The following is a 25,523-nucleotide window of genomic DNA, read 5'->3' on the forward strand; positions in this document are numbered from 1 at the left end:
GAAATGAAAAACAGCAACATCTCAGACACGTTACAATATTACTATAAATAATCCTTATTTTTTATATTTATGCCTTTATGCAAATTGTATCAAATTGTGATCCACGTTTGCTTAATGACTCCATTACACACTTGCTTCAAGAGACAGGGTTCAATACCACACATGGTGCTCAAAATAACTCTATTATATTCCAATAAATGTGTAATGCACCAGACAAATGTAAAAAAAAAAAAAAAGAGAAGCAAACTCCATTATTCATATGCACTATATAACTGAGCAACATTATGTAACTGAGTCATGAGCCTAGTTAAATAAAGGTTAAATAAATAAAAAAATAAAGTACTACTTATTTAGGGTGGTGGTGGTGGGGGGGGGGGGGGGGGGGGGGGGGGGTGGATGGAGGAGAGGGAACAGAAGAGAGTGCCCCCACACCCCCCGCCCCCCTCCATGTTGTGTCTGTCTGTGGGCCCAGATCCCTCTGATAGGAAGGCAGGGTGTCCTTATCTCTTTGCAGCCTATCTTATCTGTTGGGAGCTTGAAGAGCGGAGCAGCATCAAAGCCACATCCCCTCCCCTCCCCCTTCCTCCTTCCCCACCTCCTCCACTGGCTGAGGTCCAGGCGAAAGAGAGGAAGCAGACTCCGAACAACTGCCTACAGGACTGAGGGGAAGAGATGAGACAGACAGACAGCCAGCACAGTGGGGAAAAGTAAAAGAAGTCTGGCTGTTATATAAAAGGCTACCTGCTCACTGTTTTTGGTCGTAGAGATTGAACTCGTCTGTTTGCAGCCTTGTAGAATAAACTTTTGGAAAAGTAAGAATGAAAAATAATGTATAAATTCAATACAGAACCCTTCTACCAAGAACCATTTGTCAATAATGCATTCTTTGCTAGTAATTCAGTAAAACGGAGGATGACACAAAAAATATACTATATTGGACCAACAGTTGACTGTCTTAATATTAGCTTTATTTACACATCATCACATCTAATTTAGGCATGCCACTCTTACTGCATTAGCAAGTAAAATACATCATTGTAAAGACATGACACGATTAGTGTCTGGCTATTGATGAATATTCAACCTCAAATGTCCACTTCGAGCGGTACAGAAATTGAATAGGAAATAACGATGTGTGTGTTTGTCTGTCTGTGTGTGTTGGGAGCAGGTGATAGCTGGGTGTATTGGCCGTGGGTGAGGAGGCAGGAGGAAGCAGAGGGAGGGCACACAGGCTAAACAGGGGGTGTGTGTCCTGTCATCATGGCGTCTAGACAGAGCCTCTCCTCACCCTAATTAACACACACACGATGGGTCACACTCACAACCTGAGGAGAGAGATTGGAGTCCCTCATACACAGGCTGGTCTCATTCCAACCTGTGGATATACAGTATATATATATGTGGATATACCATACAGTTTAGACACACACACACACACACACACACACACACACACACACACACACACACACACACACACACACACACACACACACACACACACACACACACACACACACACACACACACACACACACACACACACACACACACACACACACACACACACACACACACACACACACACCTGCCTTAGGGTACTACTTTCTCTGCTTCCAAGCTGAATCATCTCTCACACACGTGCATGTGCGCACAAGCACCCACACACACACAGATAATTGAGGGGGAGCTGTCCACCAGAGGAATGTTCACTCATAACACCAAGTTCACTTGGACTGCTAAATCTTCCACACTAATTATACAGACATAAACATGTGGGCACACACACATTCACACAGGCATAAACACACTCACAGTCATTCTTCGCACAGTAATTATTCCTCTAAACATGGCATTTCCACACAAAAATATCCACACTACCATCTTACTACAGTATAGTCTGGTGGTAGACCCAAGACCCCACACATCACACAACCATAGTACAACTCCAACCAGAAACAATGCCAGTATAGTGCTGGTGCTTTTGATGCCATTGCTGCTTTCCAGTCTTTGTCTTTCAAAGGTTTTGCTTCTTTCGACCAGCCTCCATACCCCTACTAGCCCTCCCTCTAATTCCTCTAGATATGAGGGTGGTGTACCAACCACAATTGTCGAGCGCAGTGATTTAACTTTAAAGAACCTTTGGTATGTGGGGGATCATTATGATATAGACTGTACAGATAAGCAGCTGGTGAGGTTCTGTCATTGTTTGTATGACTTTGTCATTTGCCCCACGGAGGTTGTATCTGACACACCAGTATGACACCGTGTGATGCAAAATGGTGGGAAAAGTCGGCTAATAATCCATTATGAATTATTTTTTTCTAACCATTAGCAAACCATGTGTACGTGTTTACCATCTATAAACCATTTAGTGGACCTGGTATAATTTATAAATCATGAAGAAAAAACTACGTACATATACACTATATATACAAAAGTATGTGGACACTCTTTAAATTAGTAGATTCGGCTATTACAGCCACACCCGTTGCTGACATGTGTATAAAATTCGAGCACACAGCCATGCAATCTCCATAGACAAACATTGGCAGTAGAATGGCCTTACTGAAGAGCTCAGTGGCTTTCAACGTGGCACCGTCATTAATATATATATTTTGTAAATGTTACCTTTATTTAACCAAGATGCCACCTTTCCAACAGGTCAGGTCGTCAAATTTCTGCCCTGGTCAACCGTAAGTTTTAAAATTTTATTTTTTATTTAACCCTTATTTTACCAGGTAAGTTGACTGAGAACACATTCTCATTTACTGCAAAGACATGGGGAATAGTTACAGGGGAGAGGAGGGGGGATGAATGAGCCAATTGTAAACTGGGGATGATTAGGTGGCCATGATGGTATGAAGGCCAGATTGGGAATTTAGCCAGGACACCAGGGTTAACACCTCTACTCTTACAATAAGTGCCATGGGATCTTTAGTGACCACAGAGAGTCAGGACACCCATTTAACATCCCATCCGAAAGACAGTGCTGGTATTGTGAGCTGGAAACATCTAGGAGCAACAACGGCTCAGCCGCGAAGTGGTAGGCCACACAAGCTCACAGAACGGGACTGCCGAGTGCTGAAGCGTGTAAAAATCGTCTGTCTTCGGTTGCAACACTCACTACCGAGTTCCAAACTGCCTCTGGAAGCAACGTCAGCACAATAACTGTTCGTCGGGAGCTTCATGAAATGGGTTTCCATGGCCAAGCAGCCGCACACAAGCCTAAGATCACCATGCGCAATGCAAAGCGTCAGCTGGAGTGGGGTAAAGCTCGCCGGCATTGGACTCTGGACCAGTGAAAACTGGAGTGATGAATCACGCTTCACCTTTTGGCAGTCCGATGGCCGAATCTGTGTTTGGCAGATACCAGGAGAATGCTACCTGCCCCAATGCATAGTGCCAACTGTAAAGTTTGGTGGAAGAGGAATAATGGTCTGGGGCTGTTTTTCATGGTTAGGGCTAGACCCCTTAGTTCCAGTGAAGGGAAATCTTAACGCGACAGCATACAATGACATTGTAGACAATTCTGCTTCCAACTTTGTGGCAACAGTTTGGTAAAAGCCCTTTCCTGTTTCAGTATGACAATCCCCCTGTGCACAAAGCATGGTCCATACAGGAATGGTTTGTCGAGATCGGTGTGGAAGAACTTGACTAGCCTGCACAGAGCCCTGACCTCAACTCCATCAAACACCTTTGGGATGAATTGGAACGCCGACTACGAGCCAGGCCTAATTGCCCAACATCAGTGCCGACCTCACTAATGCTCGTGGCTGAAGTTCCCACAGCAATGTTCCAACATCTAGTGGAAAGCCTAACCAGAAGAGTGGAAGCTGTTATAGCAGCAAAGGGGGGACCAACTCCATATTAATGCCCATGATTTCAGAATGAGATGTTCGACGAGCAGGTGTCCACATACTTTTGGTCATGTAGTGTACATAGGCATACACTATGTAGACATATTTACAACTCTCCTTCCGTGCCCTCCAACTGCTCTTAAATGCAAGTAAAACTAAATGCATGCTCTTCAACCGATCACTGCCCGCACCTGCCCGCCCGTCCAGCATCACTACTCTGGACGGCTCTGACTTAGAATATGTGGATAACTACAAATACCTAGGTGTCTGGTTAGACTGTAAACTCTCTTTCCAGACTCACATTAAGCATCTCCAATCCAAAATTATATCTAGAATCGGCTTCCTATTTCGCAACAAAGCATCCTTCACTCATGCTGCCAAACATACCCTCGTAAACCTGACCATCCTACCGATCCTCGACTTTGGCGATGTCATTTACAAAATAGCCTTCAACACTCGACTCAACAAATTGGATGCAGTCTATCACAGTGCCATCCGTTTTGTCACCAAAGCCCCATATACTACCCACCACTGCAACCTGTACACTCTCGTTGGCTGGCCCTCGCTTCACTCTCGTCGCCAAACACACTGGCTCCATGGCCTATTTATTGACTTAACTCCCTTATCTTACCTCATTTGCACTCACTGTATATAGACTTTTTGTTTTCTTTTTTTCTACTGTATTACTGACTGTATGTTTTGTTTATTCCATGTGTAACTCTGTGTTGTTGTATATGTCGAACTGCTATGCTTTATCTTGGCCAGGTCGCAGTTGCAAATGAGAACTTGTTCTCAATTAGCCTACCTAGTTAAATAAATGTGAAATAAATCAGTTTTTTAAATAAGCATACCTAAATAAAGTGTTACTAGTGCTTTGAGGGGAATTTCCCGCCTCTTCCTGTCCCTGAGCTGAACGTGGTTGCACCGGCGACAGACTCAGTCTGGATGATTGGCGCTCCATGGTCCATCTCGTACTGCAAGGCCAAGCTGAAGGAGGGGGCATCGTAGGCACTGTAGAGGGCAGAGGAGCGGTCTGCACGCATGCACTGCTGGGGAAAGGTGCTGATCTGCTCAGCTAGCTCCAGAGCTGCCTGCAGAGCTGAGACACACACACGCAAACACACGCAAAAACACACACACAAGATATATAAGTGAGCATTGTAAAGAAACAGAATCATGCGGAGGCAAATAGGCACATACAGTGGGGAGAACAAGTATTTGATACACTGCCGATTTTGCAGGTTTTCCTACTTACAAAGCATGTAGAGGTCTGTAATTTTTATCATAGGTACACTTCAACTATGAGAGACGGAATCTAAAACAAAAATCCAGAAAATCACATTGTATGATTTTTAAGTAATTAATTTGCATTTTATTGCATGACATAAGTATTTGATACATCAGAAAAGCAGAACTTAATATTTGGTACAGAAACCTTTGTTTGCAATTACAGAGATCATACGTTTCCTGTAGTTCTTGACTAGGTTTGCACACACTGCAGCAGGGATTTTGGCCCACTCCTCCCTACAGATCTTCTCCAGATCCTTCAGGTTTCGGGGCTGTCGCTGGGCAATACGGAGTTTCAGCTCCCTCCAAAGATTTTCTATTGGGTTCAGGTCTGGAGACTGGCTAGGCCACTCCAGGACCTTGAGATGCTTCTTACGGAGCCACTCCTTAGTTGCCATGGCTGTGTACTTCGTGTCGTTGTCATGCTGGAAGACCCAGCCACGACCCATCTTCAATGCTCTTACTGAGGGAAGGAGGTTGTTGGCCAAGATCTCGCGATACATGGCCCCATCCATCCTCCCCTCAATACGGTGCAGTCGTCCTGTCCCCTTTGCAGAAAAGCATCCCCAAAGAATGATGTTTCCACCTCCATGCTTCACGGTTGGGATGGTGTTCTTGGGGTTGTACTCATACTTCTTCTTCCTCCAAACACGGCGAGTGGAGTTAGACCAAAAAGCTCTATTTTTGTCTCATCAGACCACATGACCTTCTCCCATTCCTCCTCTGGATCATCCAGATGGTCATTGGCAAACTTCAGACAGGCCTGGACATGCACTGGCTTAAGCAGGGGGACCTTGCGTACGCTGCAGGATTTTAATCCATGACGGCGTAGTGTGTTACTAATGGTTTTCTTTGAGACTGTGGTCCCAGCTCTCTTCAGGTCATTGACCAGGTCCTGCCGTGTAGTTCTGGGCTGATCCCTCACCTTCCTCATGATCATTGATGCCCCACGAGGTGAAATCTTGCATGGAGCCCCAGACCGAGGGTGATTGACCGTCATCTTGAACTTCTTCCATTTTCTAATAATTGCGCCAACAGTTGTTTCCTTCTCACCAAGCTGCTTGCCTATTGTCCTGCAGCCCATCCCAGCCTTGTGCAGGTCTACAATTTTATCCCTGATGTCCTTACACAGCTCTCTGGTCTTGGCCATTGTGGAGAGGTTGGAATCTGTTTGATTGAGTGTGTGGACAGGTGTCTTTTATACAGGTAACGAGTTCAAACAGGTGCAGTTAATACAGGTAATGAGTGGAGAACAGGAGGGCTTCTTAAAGAAAAACTAACAGGTCTGTGAGAGCCGGAATTCTTACTGGTTGGTAGGTGATCAAATACTTATGTCATGCAATAAAATGCAAATTAATTATTTAAAAATCATACAATGTGATTTTCTGGATTTTTGTTTTAGATTCCGTCTCTCACAGTTGAAGTGTACCTATGATAAAAATTACAGACCTCTACATGCTTTGTAAGTAGGAAAACCTGCAAAATCGGCAGTGTATCAAATACTTGTTCTCCCCACTGTACATGTACACACATACACACCACCAAGCGTACACTCATTACACACCACCAACTGTACACTAATCAAAATCAAACTTTATTTGTCACATGCACCGAATACAACATGTGTAGACCTTACCGTGAAATAATAATCCGGTGGACATTTGATTAATTGTTCAGCAGTCTTATGGGTTGGAGGTAGAAGCTGTTAAGGACCGTTTTGGTCCTAGACTTTGCGCTCTGGTACCGCTTGCCGTGCGGTAGCAGAGAAAACAGTCTATGACTTGGGTGACTGGAGTCTCTGAAATTTTTGGGGGCTTTCCTCTGACACCGCCTGGTATATAGGTCCTGGATGACGGGAAGATTGGCCCCAGTGATGTACTTGGCCGTACGCATTACCCTCTGTCGCGCCTTACTGTCAGATGCCAAGCAGTTGCCATACCAGGCAGTAATACATCCAGTCAGGATGCTCTCGATGGTGCAGCTGTATAACTTTTTAAGGATCTGGGGACCCATACCAAATCTTTTCAGTCTCCTGGGGGGGGGGGGGAGGTGTTGTCGTACCCTCTTCATGACATGTTTGGACCATGATAGTTCGTTGGTGATGTGGACACCAAGGAACTTGAAACTCTCGACCCGCTCCACTACAGCCCCGTCGATGTTAATGGGGGCCTGTTCGGCCCACCTTTTCCTGTAGTCTACAATCAGCTCCTTTGTCTTGCTCACATTGAGGGAGAGGTTGTTGTCCTGGCACCACACTGCCTCATCGTTGTCGGTGATAAGGCGTGGGCCTTATACTGGTCAACTGGGAGTGCTGTACCACTGTTGTGTGGTCAGCAAACTTAATGATGTGTTGGAGTCGTGTTTGACCACGCAGTCGTGGGTGAACAGGGAGTACAGGAGGGGACTAAGTACACACCCCTGAGGGGCCCCAGTGTTTACGATCAGTGTGGCAGACGTGTTGTTGCCTACCCTTACCACCTGGGGGTGGCCCGTCAGGAAGTCCAGGATCCAGTTGCAGAGGGGGGTGTTTAGTCCCAGGGTCCTTAGCTTAGTGATGAGCTTTGTGGGCACTATGGTGTTGAACGCTGAACTGTAGTCAATGAACAGCATTCTCACATAGGTGTTCCTTTTGTCCAGTGGGAAAGGGCAGTGTGGAGTGTGATTGAGATTGCATAATCTGTGGATCTTTGGGGCGATATGCGAATTGGAGTGGGTCTAGGGTATAAGGGAGGATGTTGTTTATGTGAGCCTTAAGTGTTACGTGCCTCGAAGCGAACATAAAAATGCATTTAGCTCGTTTGGTAGGCTCGCGTCACTGGGCGCGTCTGGGTTTCCCTTTGTAGTCCATAATAGTTTTCAAGTCCTGCCACATCCGACGAGCGTCAGAGCCGGTGCAGTAGGATTCAATCTTAATCCTGTATTGAAGCTTTGGGATTTCTTATAAGCGTCCGGATTAGTGTCCCGCTCCTTGAAAGTGGCAGCTCTAGCCTTTAGCTCAGTCCAGATGTTGCCTGGCTTCTGGTTGGGATATGTACGTACAGTCACTGTGGGGACGGCGTTGTTGATGCATTTATTGATGAAGCCAATGACTGAGGTGGTATACTCCTCAATGCCATTGGATGACTCCCAGAACATATTCCAGTTTGTGCTAGCAAAACAGTCCTGTAGCGTAGCATCCGCGTCATCTGACCACTTCCGTATTGAGCGAGTCACTGGTACTTCCTGCTTTAGTTTTTGCTTGTAAGCAGGAATCAGGAGGATAGAATTATAGTCAGATTTGCCAAATGGAGGGCGGGGGAGAGCTTTGTACGCATCTCTGTGTGTGGAGTAAAGGTGGTCTAGAGTTTTTTTTCCTCTGGTTGCACATGTGACATGCTGGTAGGAATTTGGAGAAACGGATTTAAGTTTGCCTGCATTAAAGTCCCCGGCCACTAGGAGAGCAATCTCCATAGACAAACATTGGCAGTAGAATGGCCTTGCTGAAGAGCTCAGTGACTGTTAACGTGCCACCGTCATAGAATGCCACCTTTCCAACATGTCAGTTTGTCAAATTCCTGCCCTGCTAGAGCTGTCCTGGTCAACTAGGAGTGCTGTTATTGTGAAGTGGAAACATCTAGGAGCAACAACGGCTCAGCCGCGAAGTGGTAGGCCACACGAGCTCACAGAATGGGAGTGCTGAGTGCTGAAGCGTTTAAAAATCGTCTGTCCTCGGTTGCAACACTCACTACCTAGTTCCAAACTGTGTGGAGTAGAGGTGGTCTAGAGTTTTTTCCCCCTCTGGTTGCACGTGACATGCTGGTAGAAATGAGGTAAAACGGATTTAATTAAGTTTGCCTGCATTAAAGTCCCCGGCCACTAGGAGCACCGCTTCTGGGAGAGCGTTTTCTTGTTTTCTTGTGGCCTTATACAGTTGGTTGAGTGCAGTCTTTTTGTGGTGGTAAATAGACGGCTACGAATAATATAGATGAGAACTATCTAGGTAGATAGTGTGGTCTACAGCTTATCATAAGGTACTCTACCTAAGGCGAGCAATATCTCGAGACTTCTTTAATATTAGACATCGCACACCAGCTGTTATTGACAAATAGAAACACCCCCACTGCTCGTCTTACCAGACGTAGCTTCTCTGTCCTGCCAGTGCATTGGAAAATCCCACCAGCTCTATATTATCCGCGTCGTCATTCAGCCACAACTCAGTGAAACATTTTACAGTTTTTAATGTCCCGTTGGTAGGATAATCTTGATTGTAGGTCATCGATTTTATTTTCCAATGATTGCACATTGGCCAATAGAACAGATGGCAGTGGAGGTTTACTCGCTCACCTACGAATTCTTAGAAGGCAGCCCGACCTCCGCCCCCTTTTTCTCCATCTTTTATCACGTAAATGATGGGGATTTGGCCCTGTTCCCGAGAAAGCAGTATATCCTTTGCGCTGGACTCGTTAAAGGAAAAAGCTCCAGTTCGAGGTGAGTAATTGCTGTTCTGATGTCCAGAAGTTATTTTCGGTCATAAGAGACGGTAGCAGCAACATTATGTACAAAATAAGTTAAAATAAGTTGGTTAGGAGCATATAAAATGTCAGCCATCCCCTCGGGCACCATTCTAAACATTCACACCACCAAGCGTACTCATACACACCACCACTCATACACACCACCAAGCGAGTGTTATATACAAACACACAGGATATATACCCTCTGTAGTTAGTTTCAATAATTACATTAGCATAGGGCACTTGGCAGCTATTCAGTTACAGCTACTGCTGGTGCATCCTCCCTTCCTCCTGCACTTCCTGCCTCTCTGTGCTTGAGCCAAGTCACTTTGTTCCCTGGGCCACATGAAAGCACTGGATGACATCCAAATCTCCTATGGAAGAAAAGGCCTGATGTGAGTGATGCCCAAGTGCCCCCTCTCTCTTTGAGCTATCTCTAACCAAAGTGATCAGCCTCGGAGTCCAATTAGTCGGACTTGGCTGTGGGAATGACTTCCGAAAAGACTTAACTTAATCTTCTAATGTTTTTTGAGGAATTTTAACCAGGAGAGCACATGGAAAGGCTTTTCATAGGGATGAAGGAGATGGAGTTCACACATTCATTGCAAAAATGCAATTTTGGAAATTAGCAACTATCATTGCTCAATGAATTTTATGAAGTTATTCGTAGGGTTTATTCCAACATATTGGAACAGATAACAAAACTTCAAAATGCAGTTAAAAAAATACTTGTTCAGAGTGAGGAGAGGAACATTACCAACAAAACCTCAAGAGAGGGCATATTTCTTACCTTGGCCATCCGGTACCACTCTGTTAGCCAATCCGAAGGCTAAGGCCTCCTGTGCCCCAATGGGACGTCCAGTCAGAATCAAGTCCAGAGCCCGGGAGAGACCAATGAGACGGGGGAGCCGGACTGTACCCCCATCAATCAAGGGGACGCCTAAGGAGACAAGGGAATCATCCATGAGTGACATTCTGAGGAGGGCTGCAGGACTTTACAGAGTGGTTGACTATTCTAGTCTTACCTTTGCACACAGACATACACATACGCTTATAAGTGGGTAGGTAGATTGTGAGGGAGTTTATCACTCATGCGTTCCACCCAGTGATGTAGTGTTAAAAATATATGGGAGTAAACGCTGACCGCCGTTCGTGGTGAGTAAAGCAATGCTCCTTATACTTTTAATGCATTTTCCGCAAAAGGTGGGTAAACGCTCGTGCAAAATTAAAAAGATGCATAAACAGTGTTGTCATGCTTTTACCCTCCACAACACTCCTGGTTGCACCAATGTAGAGCCTTATACGACTTAAAAATTAGTGTTTTCCCACCAACAGTGAGTGGCTCCTAAAATATCATAATTCATATACAAATGAAATCTAAGTTTATTGGTAGCGTACACATATTTGTAGGTGTTATAGCAGGTGCAGTAAAATGCTGACGTTACAAGCTCCAACAGTACAGTAGAATGTCTCGCAAATACAATACTAATACACAAATAATCAAAAATCAAAACAAGAAATCAAGATATGACAGTACGAGTCCAATTACTGATCCAGAGTAGCTCAATTAAAGTGACCATGTCCACCAGCATATCCACCAGCCTGAGAATTCTGATAGTCGGTTATTTACGGAAGCCCTTGTGGCCGTGAGGTAGACGGAGATAGAGTTTTACTGGCCTCCGAAGCACAGGGAGCTTGTCTCCTCTACTCCTCCCAGTCAGAGATTCTGCTTGACCACCCATTATTAAGAGCATATGAGTCCAACATATTTTCATAACCTGAAATCATCTTTCTGGGTTTTCGGGGGGAGTTCCCCAGGGGAGAGTTGTGGAAACACTAATTCTATTCATTCATACTCCCCGCTACATTCTCGGAGTCCTTCAAATAAATCACATTTGAATACATAGAATACCAGTGTTAATACATCTGCAACCAATCGAGAGGCCTTGGGTCAAAAACTCAGCACATATGGCAACCTGACACAAGACAGGTTCTTAGGGAGGGAGCTCTTTGTCAGCAAATACATATATCCCTGTCTCTACCGGTCAGGTCGATTCCATTGAAAATTCCTATGAAAAAGTGTGCTGCCAATAGCCCGAGCTGAAGAAATCTGACTTCAATTCCAATATTTAAATTTTTTTTTTTTACAAAGGCATCACAACAATAACATCGCATTACAGACTTTTTAAGTCCATTTGTTAGCATCACAACAATAACATCGCATTACAGACTTTTTAAGTCCATTTGTTACATTTTATCAAACAGGATGGCCAGTTTGAGGTTTGAGCAATTCTACCCCACATACTGATGAGTCCCTCTCCCCCTCCCCCCCACGCAAACACACACACACACACACACACACACACACACACACACACACACACACACACACACACACACACACACCCCCCCCCTAGTTTCTCTCAGGGCCGGAGGCTAGATTAGATTGTGGCGCAGAGAGCCTCTTCAGTCCGTGTCCAGAACTAACAGGCCAGATTGTCGAGAGAGGAGCCAGGTTGGGCCAGATAATCTTTAGTGCTGTTGGCACCGTGCTATCAGCCGTCGGAAGGGTCCTCTCTTATCCAGCAGCCGCCTCAAAGCCTGCTGATACTCTCCCTGTCTGTCTCAAACTAGTCCTGTTTGCATTAACACACCAGCCCATCCTTTGTTCCCTATGAATGAAATCCAGTGTGTTGGGCAACGTCCCCTTGAAATCGTCTCTTTTTTTTTTCTTTTTTTTTTAAACCTTTGATTTTTTTGATTGGGAAGATCTGAGAATGAGAAAGGCCATGTTGTGGATATACCAGAACTTCCTTTAATTCCTCATCTATTCAAAGCAGATAAATCCATCTAAAGAGTCATACCAGTTTTAACAGTTTTTATTTGCGTGTGTCAGCAGAGCCTATTGTCCAATAATAGATATAGGAGGTGGTTCTCTTCCTGACTGTCAGCCTTATCCTCTGCATTGCAGGGGTAGTGCAGGAGGCTATGCCTTTTACCACTTTTTTATCCAATGTTTTTTTCTAAAACGCTGCTATGCTGGGGAGATGATGGTTAACCATTCATATTTACATAGAATTTTATGTACGCTGGTTGCAACAATGGCCTCACTTAGGGCTGTGGCGGTCATGACATTTTGTCAGCTGGTTATTGTCACGCAAAAGACTGCTTTTAAGTCCTGTGCCATTATTTTATATTATATCATGGCATTGTTGAATACTTGTTTCTGATTGGCTTGAAGGGCATTATCGTGCATTATTAGATTGTGCATTATTTCCCTATAATGCACGGTATATCTGCACGGTAGAATTCAATGGCTATAGTTCATTCTTACATGTTCAATGTTTGAGCTGCTTTTGAAAGAAAAAGTCGAATTGAAAACATTATTGGCATTATTGAATTCGATTTTCATAATGGCAAGCTAGAACTGATGGTTTGGTTAGCTAAACTATCAAGCTACTACTGTAGCTATCTAGTAAACTTGCTAGCTACTTCAGTGGATGTTGAACACATTTCTAGCTGCAAATGTGTTAAATTATAGCCATGGTATAAAAGGGATAATCAACTCGGGGCTCAATGCGTTCTCTGGAGAATAATGCAACTCGGTGGAAGGTCAGTTCCACCCCCCTAGCACATCCTGGAACACACCTTCCGTGTCGTTCATTATTTTCCATTGAACGCATAGCCCCTCGATGATTATCCCTTACGTATACGATTGTATAGTAATACGAATATAATTGAACTTAGCTGAATAAATTATAAATTATATTTGAAGTGGCTATGTTGAGCGTAAAAAGTGATCATTTGAAACAGGTCCTATACGCTACATGTATAGTTATTTGGCAACTTTAGTTGTGAATGATACAAACCTTAGAATGTCTTTGAAATCAAAACATTATCTATTGATGATTTGAGAAAGTAGCAAAAAAAAAGCTTGCGCTCTGTTCCTTGCCTCAGGCTGCACAGCTGTTCTCTCATCAAGTGATCATATTTTCACCCATCAGACTATTCTCAATTGAATCTCGTCTTTACTAGTAAAATGTGTTTCGATTTAGAATGGTCCATTATTGAATGGGCAAGAACAAGGGAAAAAAGACATGTCATCCGTATGGTACACTCGAATAGCGAATGGAGGCCGCTCGCTTTCCCGCTGGACTGTTTTTCAATGATGCCGGGTAGGCTACTTTGGTTTTATAGTCGAGCATGTGCTTAATATGAGCAGCTGAAAAATAAATATAAGAAAACTTTCACTCCATGTTTGAGAAGCATGCTCTCGCTGCGCGACAGGTAATATTACGCCCAAACTCTGCAGCTACCCAGTGCTTGATTTGGGAAACCAATTGAAATCTGTTCGGGAACATCAATAGTAACATGATTTCGCAACAAAACATATTTGACTAAACTGTTGACAGCCCCTCTGCGCGCTCTAGAAAGGAATAAAGGAGAGAGAGCAGGAGATAGAAACGCACAGGGGTGAGATTCTGTATAGCTAAAGGTAATGTGTCAACCAATTAATTCTGAAGAAGAAAAAGCCCTATTCCTAGGCAATTCAAAAACAAATGCACTATAATTGTAGGCCAACTCTGTAAGTCGCCCTTCACAATCAATGAACCAACAGCATTGCCTAGGGCTATACATTCTCTCCCAGACTCATGGATATACATCTTGGAACATAGCATAAGGTAACCAGTCCATCCTGTATGAATAATAATACAGTCCACACTCAAAGGCAATAAATCAAATTTGTTTAATTTTGGAGTATAGGCTAGACCAATTATGTAGCAAAAACATCTTAAATCATTTGAGTTTTTCTGCCATTTTAATTCCGTTTTTTTTTTTTCGAGCTCATGAGCCTACGCCTAAGCTCTAATATGGGTATGGGTGTTTTGAATTAATCATCACCTTAGAAAGTGCTGTCCATTTCGTTGCATTATTGAAACAACATCCACAACAACCATGTTTTACACTCCGTTTCAACCTGTTGTTGAACTTCTTTCTTCAAACTGATCATCACAGTGAGGTGAGTTTTAAAAGCACAATACTGTTTTGATGATAAGAGTTTGATTTGATTTTCAATTGCATTGATGTCAGAGTGGTTAGAGGGACAATAGAGTCCTGAATACCAGACCATTAGGACCTGAAGGTCATTAGCAAGTTGGGTAAGAGGAGATTAACGTGACTCAACGGTCACATGGAATTTTACTGCGGTCATGACTCATGACTGCCGGTGTGGCGGTAATACAGTCACCGCAACAGCCCTAGCCTCAGTCTCATTAATTTGCTTCCTCTTGGTTCAAACACCACATCTATAGGTACAGTAAGACTGCCAGTACAACAGTGAAGTGTTGAACTCTGTGAAACAGTTTGGGCAGACGACTGATGTTTTTCAGTTTGAACTGAGCTGTGCTGGAGATACAGGCATCTGCACCACTTCAAAGCAAAGCTGTCCACAATGGACTCTCATGAGGGTTAATGTGATTAAGTTCGATGCGGATTAAAGATTTCCAGCCAAATCCGTACGGAACGGATACAGAGATGAGAACCTGAACCTTTAACGGAGGTTCACTTTGAAACACTCCGACACTCCATCTTGGAGAAATATTTTGGGCTTAATACACTGTCACAGGATTCCCTTTTTGTTCAGCACATCAAAGAAATATTTGGACGTTTTTTGGTGTCTGCGAGTTCATTGTTTGATGAAGGCCTCCCCATGGGCTCTGAAGAACACACAGGACATTCTGAGAACTAGAGTTTAACTCACATCCAGCAAACCACAGAAACACACAGTGCTGCAGGTGCCTCTCTAGCCACTAGCCAGATCCTCTAGTCTTAAGACCAGGGTGTGGTCTTTCTAGTCTCTCTGCAGGCTTGGGGTCAGGTCCAGTCCAGTATCACACACAGTCTCTGGCAGCTGTGTCTCACCCCACCACCCCATCCATCTCACTAATTGGATCTTTGAGCGCAGCCGGAACGTCCGGAGCCAAGGTCCAGAGGTTATCCTGCATTGGGCCAAAGACAGCCAGGAGGTTCGAAATTCAGGTTCTGCTAAGGACTCCCTGTAGATGTTGGACTAACTGTCCACTCCTGTGCCCATGCACTGCTTAGAGGGGAAGTATTCAGCCATGCAGCTTCACGTAGCAGAGTATTTTTGAATGGTATCCCCATGTCATCAATAACAAGTCATCGGATAGTTGTTTGAATTGGCCAACATGATGTCAGCTTTGGACCGGGCTGTGCTCTAAACATGTGGGCTATCCTATGCTCCCTCGTTTTGGCCTTCCTCGTTTTCCACACGAGACGGGGGCTCCAATGAATCATGTGACAGGAAGCTGTCACTCATTAGTGTCTTCCATTGGGCCACATCACATAGATTTGGGTTATTCATTCAAACCACAGGGGATCCCTTGGGCTGCTGTCCAAGTGTTTCTCCACCAAAAACGCTTACAGAACTCTCCCATTAAACTAAAGAGATGCAACAAACCTACCAGAGAGATAAACTCCAGAGGAGTAGCGTTACTTTTGATGAGTAGAGCCTTACTGCTATACACTCCAGGCTAACTACAGAGTGGAGGAACACAACGTCCACAGCTGATAACTGGGTATGGTCAAAATAACAATTACAGTGCTAAACTCACATCCAATTATAGAACGAGCCACAGTGGCCAAACTAAGCTGGGGAAACGACTGGGAAAAGTGTTGACAAACAACCCAGGGGTTTGTGGAATGAGGCATAGCCGAGATGGTGGGGTGGCTGAACATAAGCAGCTGGGAGGAAATGTGCCTCTGCCGCCAACCGTGTCAAAACCTCACAGAGCACACATGCTTCACTCTGGGCTTCTTAAGGAGATCTGAAGTGAACGATTAGTCATTCCCCTTTCACCAGCTCAATTCGCTACTATCAAGGAAATGCGACAATTTGAGAATTGAGGAAGCCAATAAAGACTATTGAGATTTACCCCTGATGTCATGCACTTAGCGGCGTCAGTATGATATATGATGGGAGGTGAAGAAGACGAGACATGGTGGCCATGCCCCTGCCACAAGACAGTCTGAACGGTGGCTCTGGCCCTGGCTCTGGTCGCAAGTCAGGCAAGGGCACTGGCAGGATGCTCTGTTTAATTACAGAGCCAAAATGATAAGCCAAATTTAGAGAAAGAGACCCAGGATCTACCCACTGCCAGTAAATTATAGTACGGCCGGTCCTATTTATAAACAGAGATCATATTTTTAACCCCGGAGGCAGACTGGTATCGAGATGGGAGATGCTACTACACGCTACATTCATTTCCTCTCCTTCTGGTTATCAGGGAGTGCAGCATGTACAGTACTGGTGTCTGTACATGCAATGCTTTCAAAGGCCATGGTCATTGCTGCTATCGCAGTTACTCAAACCCAAACAGGAGAAAGCTAAAGTGATAACGGCTTGAAATTCTATGTTGCTGTTGAAAGGAAAATATATCAGGCACTTTGTAACAATTTTGACTTCCACTGGTGGGTTAAGGGCTGCAACCTCACACAATTACATGACATACACACACACTACTGGGGGTGGACCAGGCTCAGGGAGGTGGCTAGGGGTCATCTCGTAGGTGGGATACACATACCAAATCTGCGACAGAACACCCCCATGACAGCGCTCTCCTCCACCACTCTCAGGTCAGCCAACAGAGCCAGCTCCAGCCCTCCAGCCACTGCGTAGCCACTGACCGCTGCTATCAACGGCTTGGACAACACCAGTCGGGAGGGACCCTGGGAAGGACACAACATGACACACCATGAGCGAGGCATTAAAAGAATACACTCCCTAAACAAGGCTGCAACTAGACTTCCTGCACAAACATACTCCCACAACAAGGAAGGACCTTGGTCTTTTACAAGAATACAAGAATACACAAGCTTGAAAGACTGGCAATAGAGATTACAGATTATATACAGTGCCTTCAGAAAGTATTCATACCCCTTGACTTATTCCACATTTTGTTGTGTTATAGCCCAAATTCAAAATGGATGTCACTACAAGTTGATTGGAGTCCACCTGTGGCCAATTCAATTGCTTGGACACGATTTAGAAAGAAACACACCTGTATATATAAGGTCCCACAGTTGACAGTGCATGTCAGAGCATAAACTATATCATGAAGTCCAAGGACCTGTCTGTAGATCTCCGAGATAGAATTGTGATGAGACATATCTGGGGAAGGGTATAAAACATTTTCTAGAGTGTTGAAAGTTCCCAAGAGCAGAGTGGTCACCATCATTGCTAAATTGAAAAAATATGGAACTACCCAGTCTCTGCCTAGAGCTGGTCGTTCGACCAAACTGAGAAACTGGGCAAGAAGGACATTGGTCAGAGAGGTGACCAAGAACCCAATGCCCCCTCTGACAGAGCTATAGAGTTCCTTTGCTGAGATGGAAGAACTTGCCAGAAGGACAACCATCTCTACAGCACTTCACTAATCTGGGCTTTATGGGAGAGTGGCCAGACGGAAACCACTCCTGAGAAAAAGGCACATGACAGCACGCTTGGAGTTTGTAAAAATGCACGTGAAAATCTCTGAGAGCATAAGGCAAATGTTGATGTAGTCTGATGAGACAAAAATGTTACTCTTTGGCCTGAATGCAAAGCGCCATGTATGTAGAAAACCCGGTACAGCTCATCACTTGTCTAACACCAGCCCTACCGTGAAGCATGGTGATGGCAGCATCATGCTATGGGGATGCTTTTCAGCAGCAGGAACTGGGAGACTGGTAAGGATAGAGGGAACAATGAATGGAGCCAAATACAGGCAAATCCTTGATGAGAAACTGCTTCAGAGTGCAAACGATTGACTGGGGGGGAAAGATTTACGTTCCAACATGACAATGACCCCAAACATACAGCCAAAGCAAAACTTGAATGGCTTCAGAACAAGAATGTGAAAGCCATTGCGTGGCCCAGACTTGAATACCATTGAAAATCTGTGGAAAGACTTGAAGATTGCTGTTCACCACTGCTCCCCATCTAACTTAACAGAGCTTGAGAAAATCTGGAAGGAAGAATGGGAGAAAATCCCCAAATTCAGATGTGCAAAGCTGATACAGACATACCCAAGACGACTCAAAACTGTAATCGCCGCCAAAGATGCTTCTACAAAGTACTGACTCAGGGATGTAAATACTTATGTAAATTAGGTATTTCTGTACTCCATTTTCAATAAACTTGCAAAAATTTCTAAAAACATGTTTTCACTTTGTCATTATGGGGTATTTGTGTGTAGATGGGTGAGAAAAACATACATTTAATCAAATTTGAATTCAGGCTGGAACACAACAAAATGTGGAATAAGTCAAGGGGTAAGAATACTTTCTGACGGCACTGTATGAAAGACATACCACAACTGATCCATTTACATACAGAGGGGCCAATAATGACAAACAGATATATTGAAAGTTAGGTTGTGTGTTATCAGTCATCGACGGTTCTGTGCACACTGATCGCGTGTGAGGGTGATGCAAAGTCAGGGAAGGTTTTTGCAGATGCGCGCACCATAGGAGCAGGACCTTTGGTGACATCTTGCTCCAATTTGAGGGAGGCAGTGTGATGGGCCAGCTCTTTCAGATCGTAACCAGCACAGAAATTCCCTCCTGGAAGAGACCACAAAATTACAAAGTATGGCAGCTGGCAACTGAAGAGGAAGGGAAAATGACGAGGATGAAAAAAAACACAACAACTTGAAGAAGAGAGGCAGGGCTGCAATTTAGAAATGCATGAGGAAATATGGCTGGCTGGCACACAAATGGTTTTCTGCTCTTGGCGTGGGCTCAGTCTCTCTTTACTGCACAATGCTCTCATTAATGGTAGAATAACGCACCCTGACCAAAGCCCCTTCCATTGGATTCATGTGGTAATTACAACATTACCCAGGAGGCCTACAAACACTATGTCACAGGCGCTGAGGCGGAGGGCTGTAAAACGGTGTGACCGCTCTGTTTCTAACTGTAATGAGACTGAGGATGAGAAATGTGCTACAACACCCCTCCACTGAGACTGGCTTGATTACAGCAGCAGTGGATCAGAGGAGGAGAGTTCTTTAAAAGGCTGTGTCTGTGTAATTATATGCCGGTGCTTTCTGGATTTGATTGAATCTGTACGAAAACATATTGTAAAAGGACTATACCAGGAGATATTATGATATCGTTTTCTGTTTTTAAAACTGATGAGAGCATATTGTGACTTCATGGTGAGTTTAGAATCAGAGAAACAAGCTAAAACCAATATGCAAATTGTGCAGTGCACACGACTCTTTGGGAAAAGCACTTAAAAATGATTTTATTATTGATATTAATGGAAAAGTTGAAGTAACATGCCCATATCTCATGTTTGGATTTGGCCTCACGCGACAACACTTTATCGTATGTTCTCTACAATGGGGATAAAATGGCCTCATTGAAAGGTGCTACAACAGTGACCTTTGCAGCTATTTCAGCAGTTAGCAAACCTTCAGATTCCCCCATCCCCCTTACTATAAAAACATAGAAATACGATTCCAAAAAACTCAAAATATGTGCCAACAGATTCAAAAAATTTATAACAGAGGTAATTACTCATAATTTAGTGAAAAGTACTGAAACAATTCTCCCAAAATGGCGATGAAAATTATGTTTTGGACTAATTTGGACCAAATAGCTTCCTTATGGCTGCACTGTTAGTATTCCAGATTGGACATGTCTAGCTGTCACCTCCACAAGTAGAGGTATTAGTATTTACCAGGGCAGTACTACATTTCAACCTACAAACTGGATTTACACTCCAATTAACAACAATGGCCAGCGCAGGAATCCAAGTGCACTTTGCCAGAGTCGTCCATTACATTGGTCAAAGTTAAGCCAAATAACACAAGGCAATTACCGACACACTGTTTTCAGTTCAGCGCCGAAGCGACCAGCATTTAGCAGCCGTCATTTCTGGGTTACAGCTTTGAGGTGTAAGCATTAAAATAAAGCATCTCTGCTGACGCTACACTCTAAGAGAGGAGAATTGATCCTGGTTGAGCAAATTATTTCCATTGTGGGAGTTCATTTGGATGGGGTGAGATTATTTTTTGGAGAGGTATTAAGTGTGTATAATTCTCGCTCCCTGGTTGACACAGAGCAGGGCCCTGGAAGCTGTGAGCATACATATGTTAATACAGACACTGCGGCGGCCGTCATGGCTGGCTCTCAGGACCCCTGTGAGCCCATCTCCTGGATGCTGTTAAATCAGGGCTAATTAGGCAGTGTGAGCAGGGGATGAGGAGGAGGAGGAGTGGAGGATGTGATTCCCACTCATGGCTTCTAGCGCCTGCAGTTAGCCGGCGAAATGATTCAAAGAGAGTTTGATCTCTCGCCCCAGCTGATTGGGCCGCATGGTTCTACATGTGTAATTAAGGATATCTAAATAGTTGGTGACTGTTTATAGTGTGTTATTGGGAGCCCGCCCACATAATTATATTCTGACGAAATTATAAGGAAGTCATGTTCTTAAGGGGTTATTATGAACACCTTGCTATGTAGGAATAAGATATATAGTGCCTTCAGAAAGTATTCATACCCCTTGACTTATTCCACATTTTGATGTGTTACAGCCTGAATTCAAAATGGATGATTATTTTTTACCCATCTACACACAATACCCCATAATAAAGTGAAAACATGTTTTTAGAAATGTTTGCCGAAGGCACTGTAAATATCATAATAGCCTGAATGTAAATGTCCTTATTAGCATTCTGTTGTCAAAGACATACAAAATATACTATTTCCATCCAATAAAAGGGGTGGAATTGCATCTCTACGAGTTTGCTGTCTACTGTTCTGTATGTCTGGGGGAGAGTGGTATGTCATGTTTTGTACGTGTAACTGTTAGTAAGCTGTGGAAAGAAAATACATCAGGTGTCCGCAACAGGCCAAAACGATCCTGCGAGCAATTTTTTATAAAAAAAATTATATTCGTTTTGGGTCAAAAAACACTAAAATCACCAGAAATTCAGCAAAAATTTGTTAAATTTACGAAATCTGTTCTGAAGTATTCCCACAAAAAGAAAAAAAAGTGCCTTCAGAAAGCATACCCGTTGACTTATTCCACATATTGTTTACAGCCTGAATTCAAAATGGATTAAATGGATAATTTTTTTCTCACACAAATTACACACAATACCCCATAATAAAAAAGTGAAAACATGTTTTTAGAAAGGTTTACAAATGTATTGTAAATTAAATACAGAAATCCAATTTACATAAGTATTCACACCCATGAGTCAATACATGTTAGAATCCCCTTTAGCAGCGATTACAGCTTTAAGTCTTTCTGGATTAGTCTCTAAGAGCTTTGCACACCTGGATTGTACAATATTTGCACATTATTTTTAAAATTCTTCAAGCTCTGTCAAGTTGGTTGTTGATCATCGCTAGACAGCCATTTTTCAGTCTTGCTATAGATTTTCAAGCAGATTTAAATCAAAACTGTAACTAGGCCACTCAGGAACATTGATTGCAGTCATGGTAAGCAAGTCCAGTGTATATTTGTCCTGGTCTTTTAGGTCTTTGTTCTGCTAAAAGGTGAATTTGTCTCCCGGTGTCTGGTGGAAAGACTGAACCAGGTTTTCCGCTAGGATTTTGCCTGTGCTTAGCTCTATTCCATTAATTTTTATCCTACAAAACTCCCTTGTGATTGTCAATGACAAGCATACCCATAACATGATGACAGCCACCACCATGCTTGAAAATATGAAGTTGTACTCAGTGATGTGTTGTATTTGCCCCCATCCAACACAACAGTTTTACTTTAGTGCCTTATTGCAAACAGGATGCATGTTTTGGAATATTTGTATTCTGTACAGGCTTCCTTCTTTTCACTCTGTCATTTTGGTTAGTATTGTGGAGTAACTACAATGTTGTTGATTCATCCTCAGTTTTCTCCTATTACATCCATTAAACCCTGTAACTGTTTTAAAGTCACCATTGGCCTCATGGTGACATCCCTGAGTGGTTTCCTTCCTCTCCGGCAACAGAGTTAGTAAGGACGCCTGTATATTTGTAGTGACTGGGTGTATTGATACACTATCCAAAGTGTATTTAATAACTTCACCATGCTCAAAGGGATATTCAATGTCTGATTTTTATTTGTATTTTTACCCATCTACCAATAGGTGCCGTTCTTTGTGAGGCATTGGAAAACCTCCCTGGTCTTTGTGGTTGAATCTGTGTTTGAAATCCACTGCTCGACTGAGGGACCTTACAGATAATTGTATGTGTGGGTGTAACAGTTTAACTTTAGTCCGTCCCCTCGCCCCGACTCGGGCGCGAACCAGGGACCCTCTGCACACATCAACAACAGTCACCTACGAAGCATCGTTACCCATCGCTTCACAAAAGCCGCGGCCCTTGCAGAGCAAGGGGAACCACTACTTCAAGGTCTCAAAGCGAGTGACGTCACCGATTGAAACGCTATTAGCACGCACCACCGCTAACTAGCTAGCCATTTCACATCGGTTACATGGGGTATAGAGATGAGGTAGCCATTCAAAAATCATGTTAAACACTATTATTGCACACAGAGTGAGTCCATGCAACTTATTGTGACTTGTTAAGCAAATATTTACTCATTAACTTATTTAGGCTTGCCATAACAAAGGGACTGAATACTTATTAACTCAAGACATTTCAGCTTTTCATTTTTAATTCATATGCATAAAAATGGAAAAAACATAATTCCACTTTGAAGTTATGGGGTATTGTGTGTAGGCCAGTATCACAAAATTTCAATTTAATCCATTTCAAATTCAGAAACACAACAAAATGTGGAAAAAGTCAAGGGATGTGTAAACTTTCTGAAGGTACTGTATGTGATCGTGTCACAATGTATGAAATTATTGTTATTTTTTAAATACAATCTCTTATTGGGCTTAGTTGTGGTCAACTTGCAGTGTACACATTATTATAATTATGTTCCAGCACCGACCATCCGCTACAACAACAAAAAATCGTCTAGTTGCCTACTACTGCAATACATCATCATCAGCCATGTCTCTGGTGTTGTCATAGAGACCCTCTTTGCTTGTCTCTATGTGCTAATGTCATGGGCGGGATCTGAACTGAGGTCTACTGCAGAAGAAACAAACGTCTTAACTATTAGTCCAAGAAGAAATTCCCTCTTGGGCCAAGGGCTGACAGATTTTGAAGTCCCAGGCGGGGCTACTTCATCATGTGACCATGAGCAACTGCTACATTAACCTGCTGACCTAGCCTAGATGCCAGTCAGTTTCTGCTCTTTTGCCAACTCTTTATGGAATTATCATGCAAAACACGTTTGACTTGACAATGGAGTAGGCAAAAGCACAAACAGATCTGGGACCAGGCTACTGCTGACCCTCCATCAGAGGCTTTGCTGAGCTCCTGTCTGTAGTGTGCAAGGTGTCTGTCTAACCGTTGCCATGCAGCACTGCTACAGTCAGGGCGGGGTCGCTGTCAAAGGCCGTGAGCTCGTCCAGCAGCCGTCCAGCCGTCTCCTGGTTCACCGCGTTCCGCACCTCGGGCCGGTTGATCGCCACTGTGATCACTGAACCCCTCCTCTCCTTCACCACAGTCCGCCCGGCGACTGCACAACAATGGGAGAGAAGAGAAGTGAGACCGCAGCACTTAGAAAGAAATGGCCCCAAAGCTGGGACTGGAATAGATCATGGCTGAGGATGAAGCTATGTGGCAGAGAGCGTACAGTTGACTTTACATATTTACGGTAAGAAAAAGGGACCGAAATCAAGGCAGTTGCATCCAAAATAACTTCAACAAAAGAGATGAGAGATCCAACATCACCCCAGCCATCCTACAATCATACAAAGTAAACCGTGTGGGAGCCAAAACACAATTCCATATAATATAGTATATGAAATAGTGTAACTTAGCGTTATTCAATATTGACTACAATTTCATATTCCAATTTAAAGGGCGTTGGAAGTCAAGATCAGTAAATTGAGTGTGCAGAACACCACACAAATTATATCCACATTTCCTAAATGCATGTTTTGTAACAAAGTGATACATAATGGCGCATGTTTTGAGAAATATGTCTCAAATATTATATGAATATACTAGGCTCCTCAGTCAATCCATTGAATCCACATTCCACTCTGCCCCATGTCCATGGTCTGGTCTGAAAGCAAGTATTTGCTGCCCTCGCCTGCCAGAGATATGCCATTGCATATGACACAACTGTGTTCTTCAACGTACTACCTTTCTCTGATTCCTTTCCGGCTGTAGTGCTGTAAGGGCTATTTTTCTCAGAATACTTTAACCCATGTAACCGGACTAGGGCAGTAGCAGCTCGCCAGCTCAGATTTCTAGCTAACAAAGCACGTGTCGTACTCTGACACGCTCGGAGAGCCATAGTTGTGATTGACAAGCAAAAATAGAAACTTCTGAAGCTCACGGGAACTAAAGTAGCCCTAATTCAAAAGTGAATGTTCCTTATGCACATCTACAAACAAAATCAAATAAAAATGTCTACCTATCAACAAACGTTCCAATGTTTACTAATAATGTGCAGCACCTTGCAAATTCCCCCCCGGAAACAAGGCAAACTGTAAGTAAGGTTCTGCACATGATTGGAGCATGCAGGGGTGTTAAACACAAGTGCAGACAGGAGAGGGCAAAGTTGAGCCATTTCTTGCACTGCAGTGCACATTGCCGCACAGAGGTACATTTTCTGTAGAAAATAAAGTGCTTATGCACAGATGAATAGGGGTTAGTTAGAAGTACAGTGCCTATTCCTCTCTGACTAAATCTACCTCTTCCCGGAAAAGGATTATGTTATCATCAAATCATGACAATTTTATCTATCCATCTTCAGTCAATAATTGTATACAGTAACAAT

At 43.5% G+C, this 25,523-nt stretch overlaps 1 protein-coding gene across 2 annotated transcripts; it reads right to left on the reverse strand.

Annotated features, from left to right (window-relative positions):
* Positions 1-946: 946 nt before the first annotated feature.
* LOC139531776 (enoyl-CoA hydratase EchA19) lies at positions 947-25,467 on the reverse strand. Of its 2 annotated transcripts, XR_011666427.1 has the most exons (7): positions 24,884-25,467; positions 24,081-24,251; positions 19,167-19,264; positions 17,245-17,389; positions 10,431-10,580; positions 9,869-10,014; positions 4,830-4,959 (listed from the first exon to the last, which is right to left on the reverse strand). XR_011666427.1 is itself a non-coding variant. In XM_071328598.1 (6 exons), the coding sequence occupies exons 1-6, from the start codon at positions 25,035-25,037 to the stop codon at positions 4,727-4,729; spliced, it is 951 nt and encodes a 316-aa protein (XP_071184699.1). In that variant the 5' UTR covers positions 25,038-25,467; the 3' UTR covers positions 947-4,726. The 2 variants fall into 2 exon arrangements, 1 of the variants encoding a protein (XP_071184699.1); XM_071328598.1 differs by lacking the exon at positions 9,869-10,014 and having other exon boundaries at positions 947-4,959.
* Between the last annotated feature and the right edge of the window lie 56 nt (positions 25,468-25,523).

Source organism: Salvelinus alpinus, chromosome 10, assembly GCF_045679555.1.
Source record: "Salvelinus alpinus chromosome 10, SLU_Salpinus.1, whole genome shotgun sequence".
Lineage (NCBI taxonomy): Eukaryota > Metazoa > Chordata > Actinopteri > Salmoniformes > Salmonidae > Salvelinus > Salvelinus alpinus.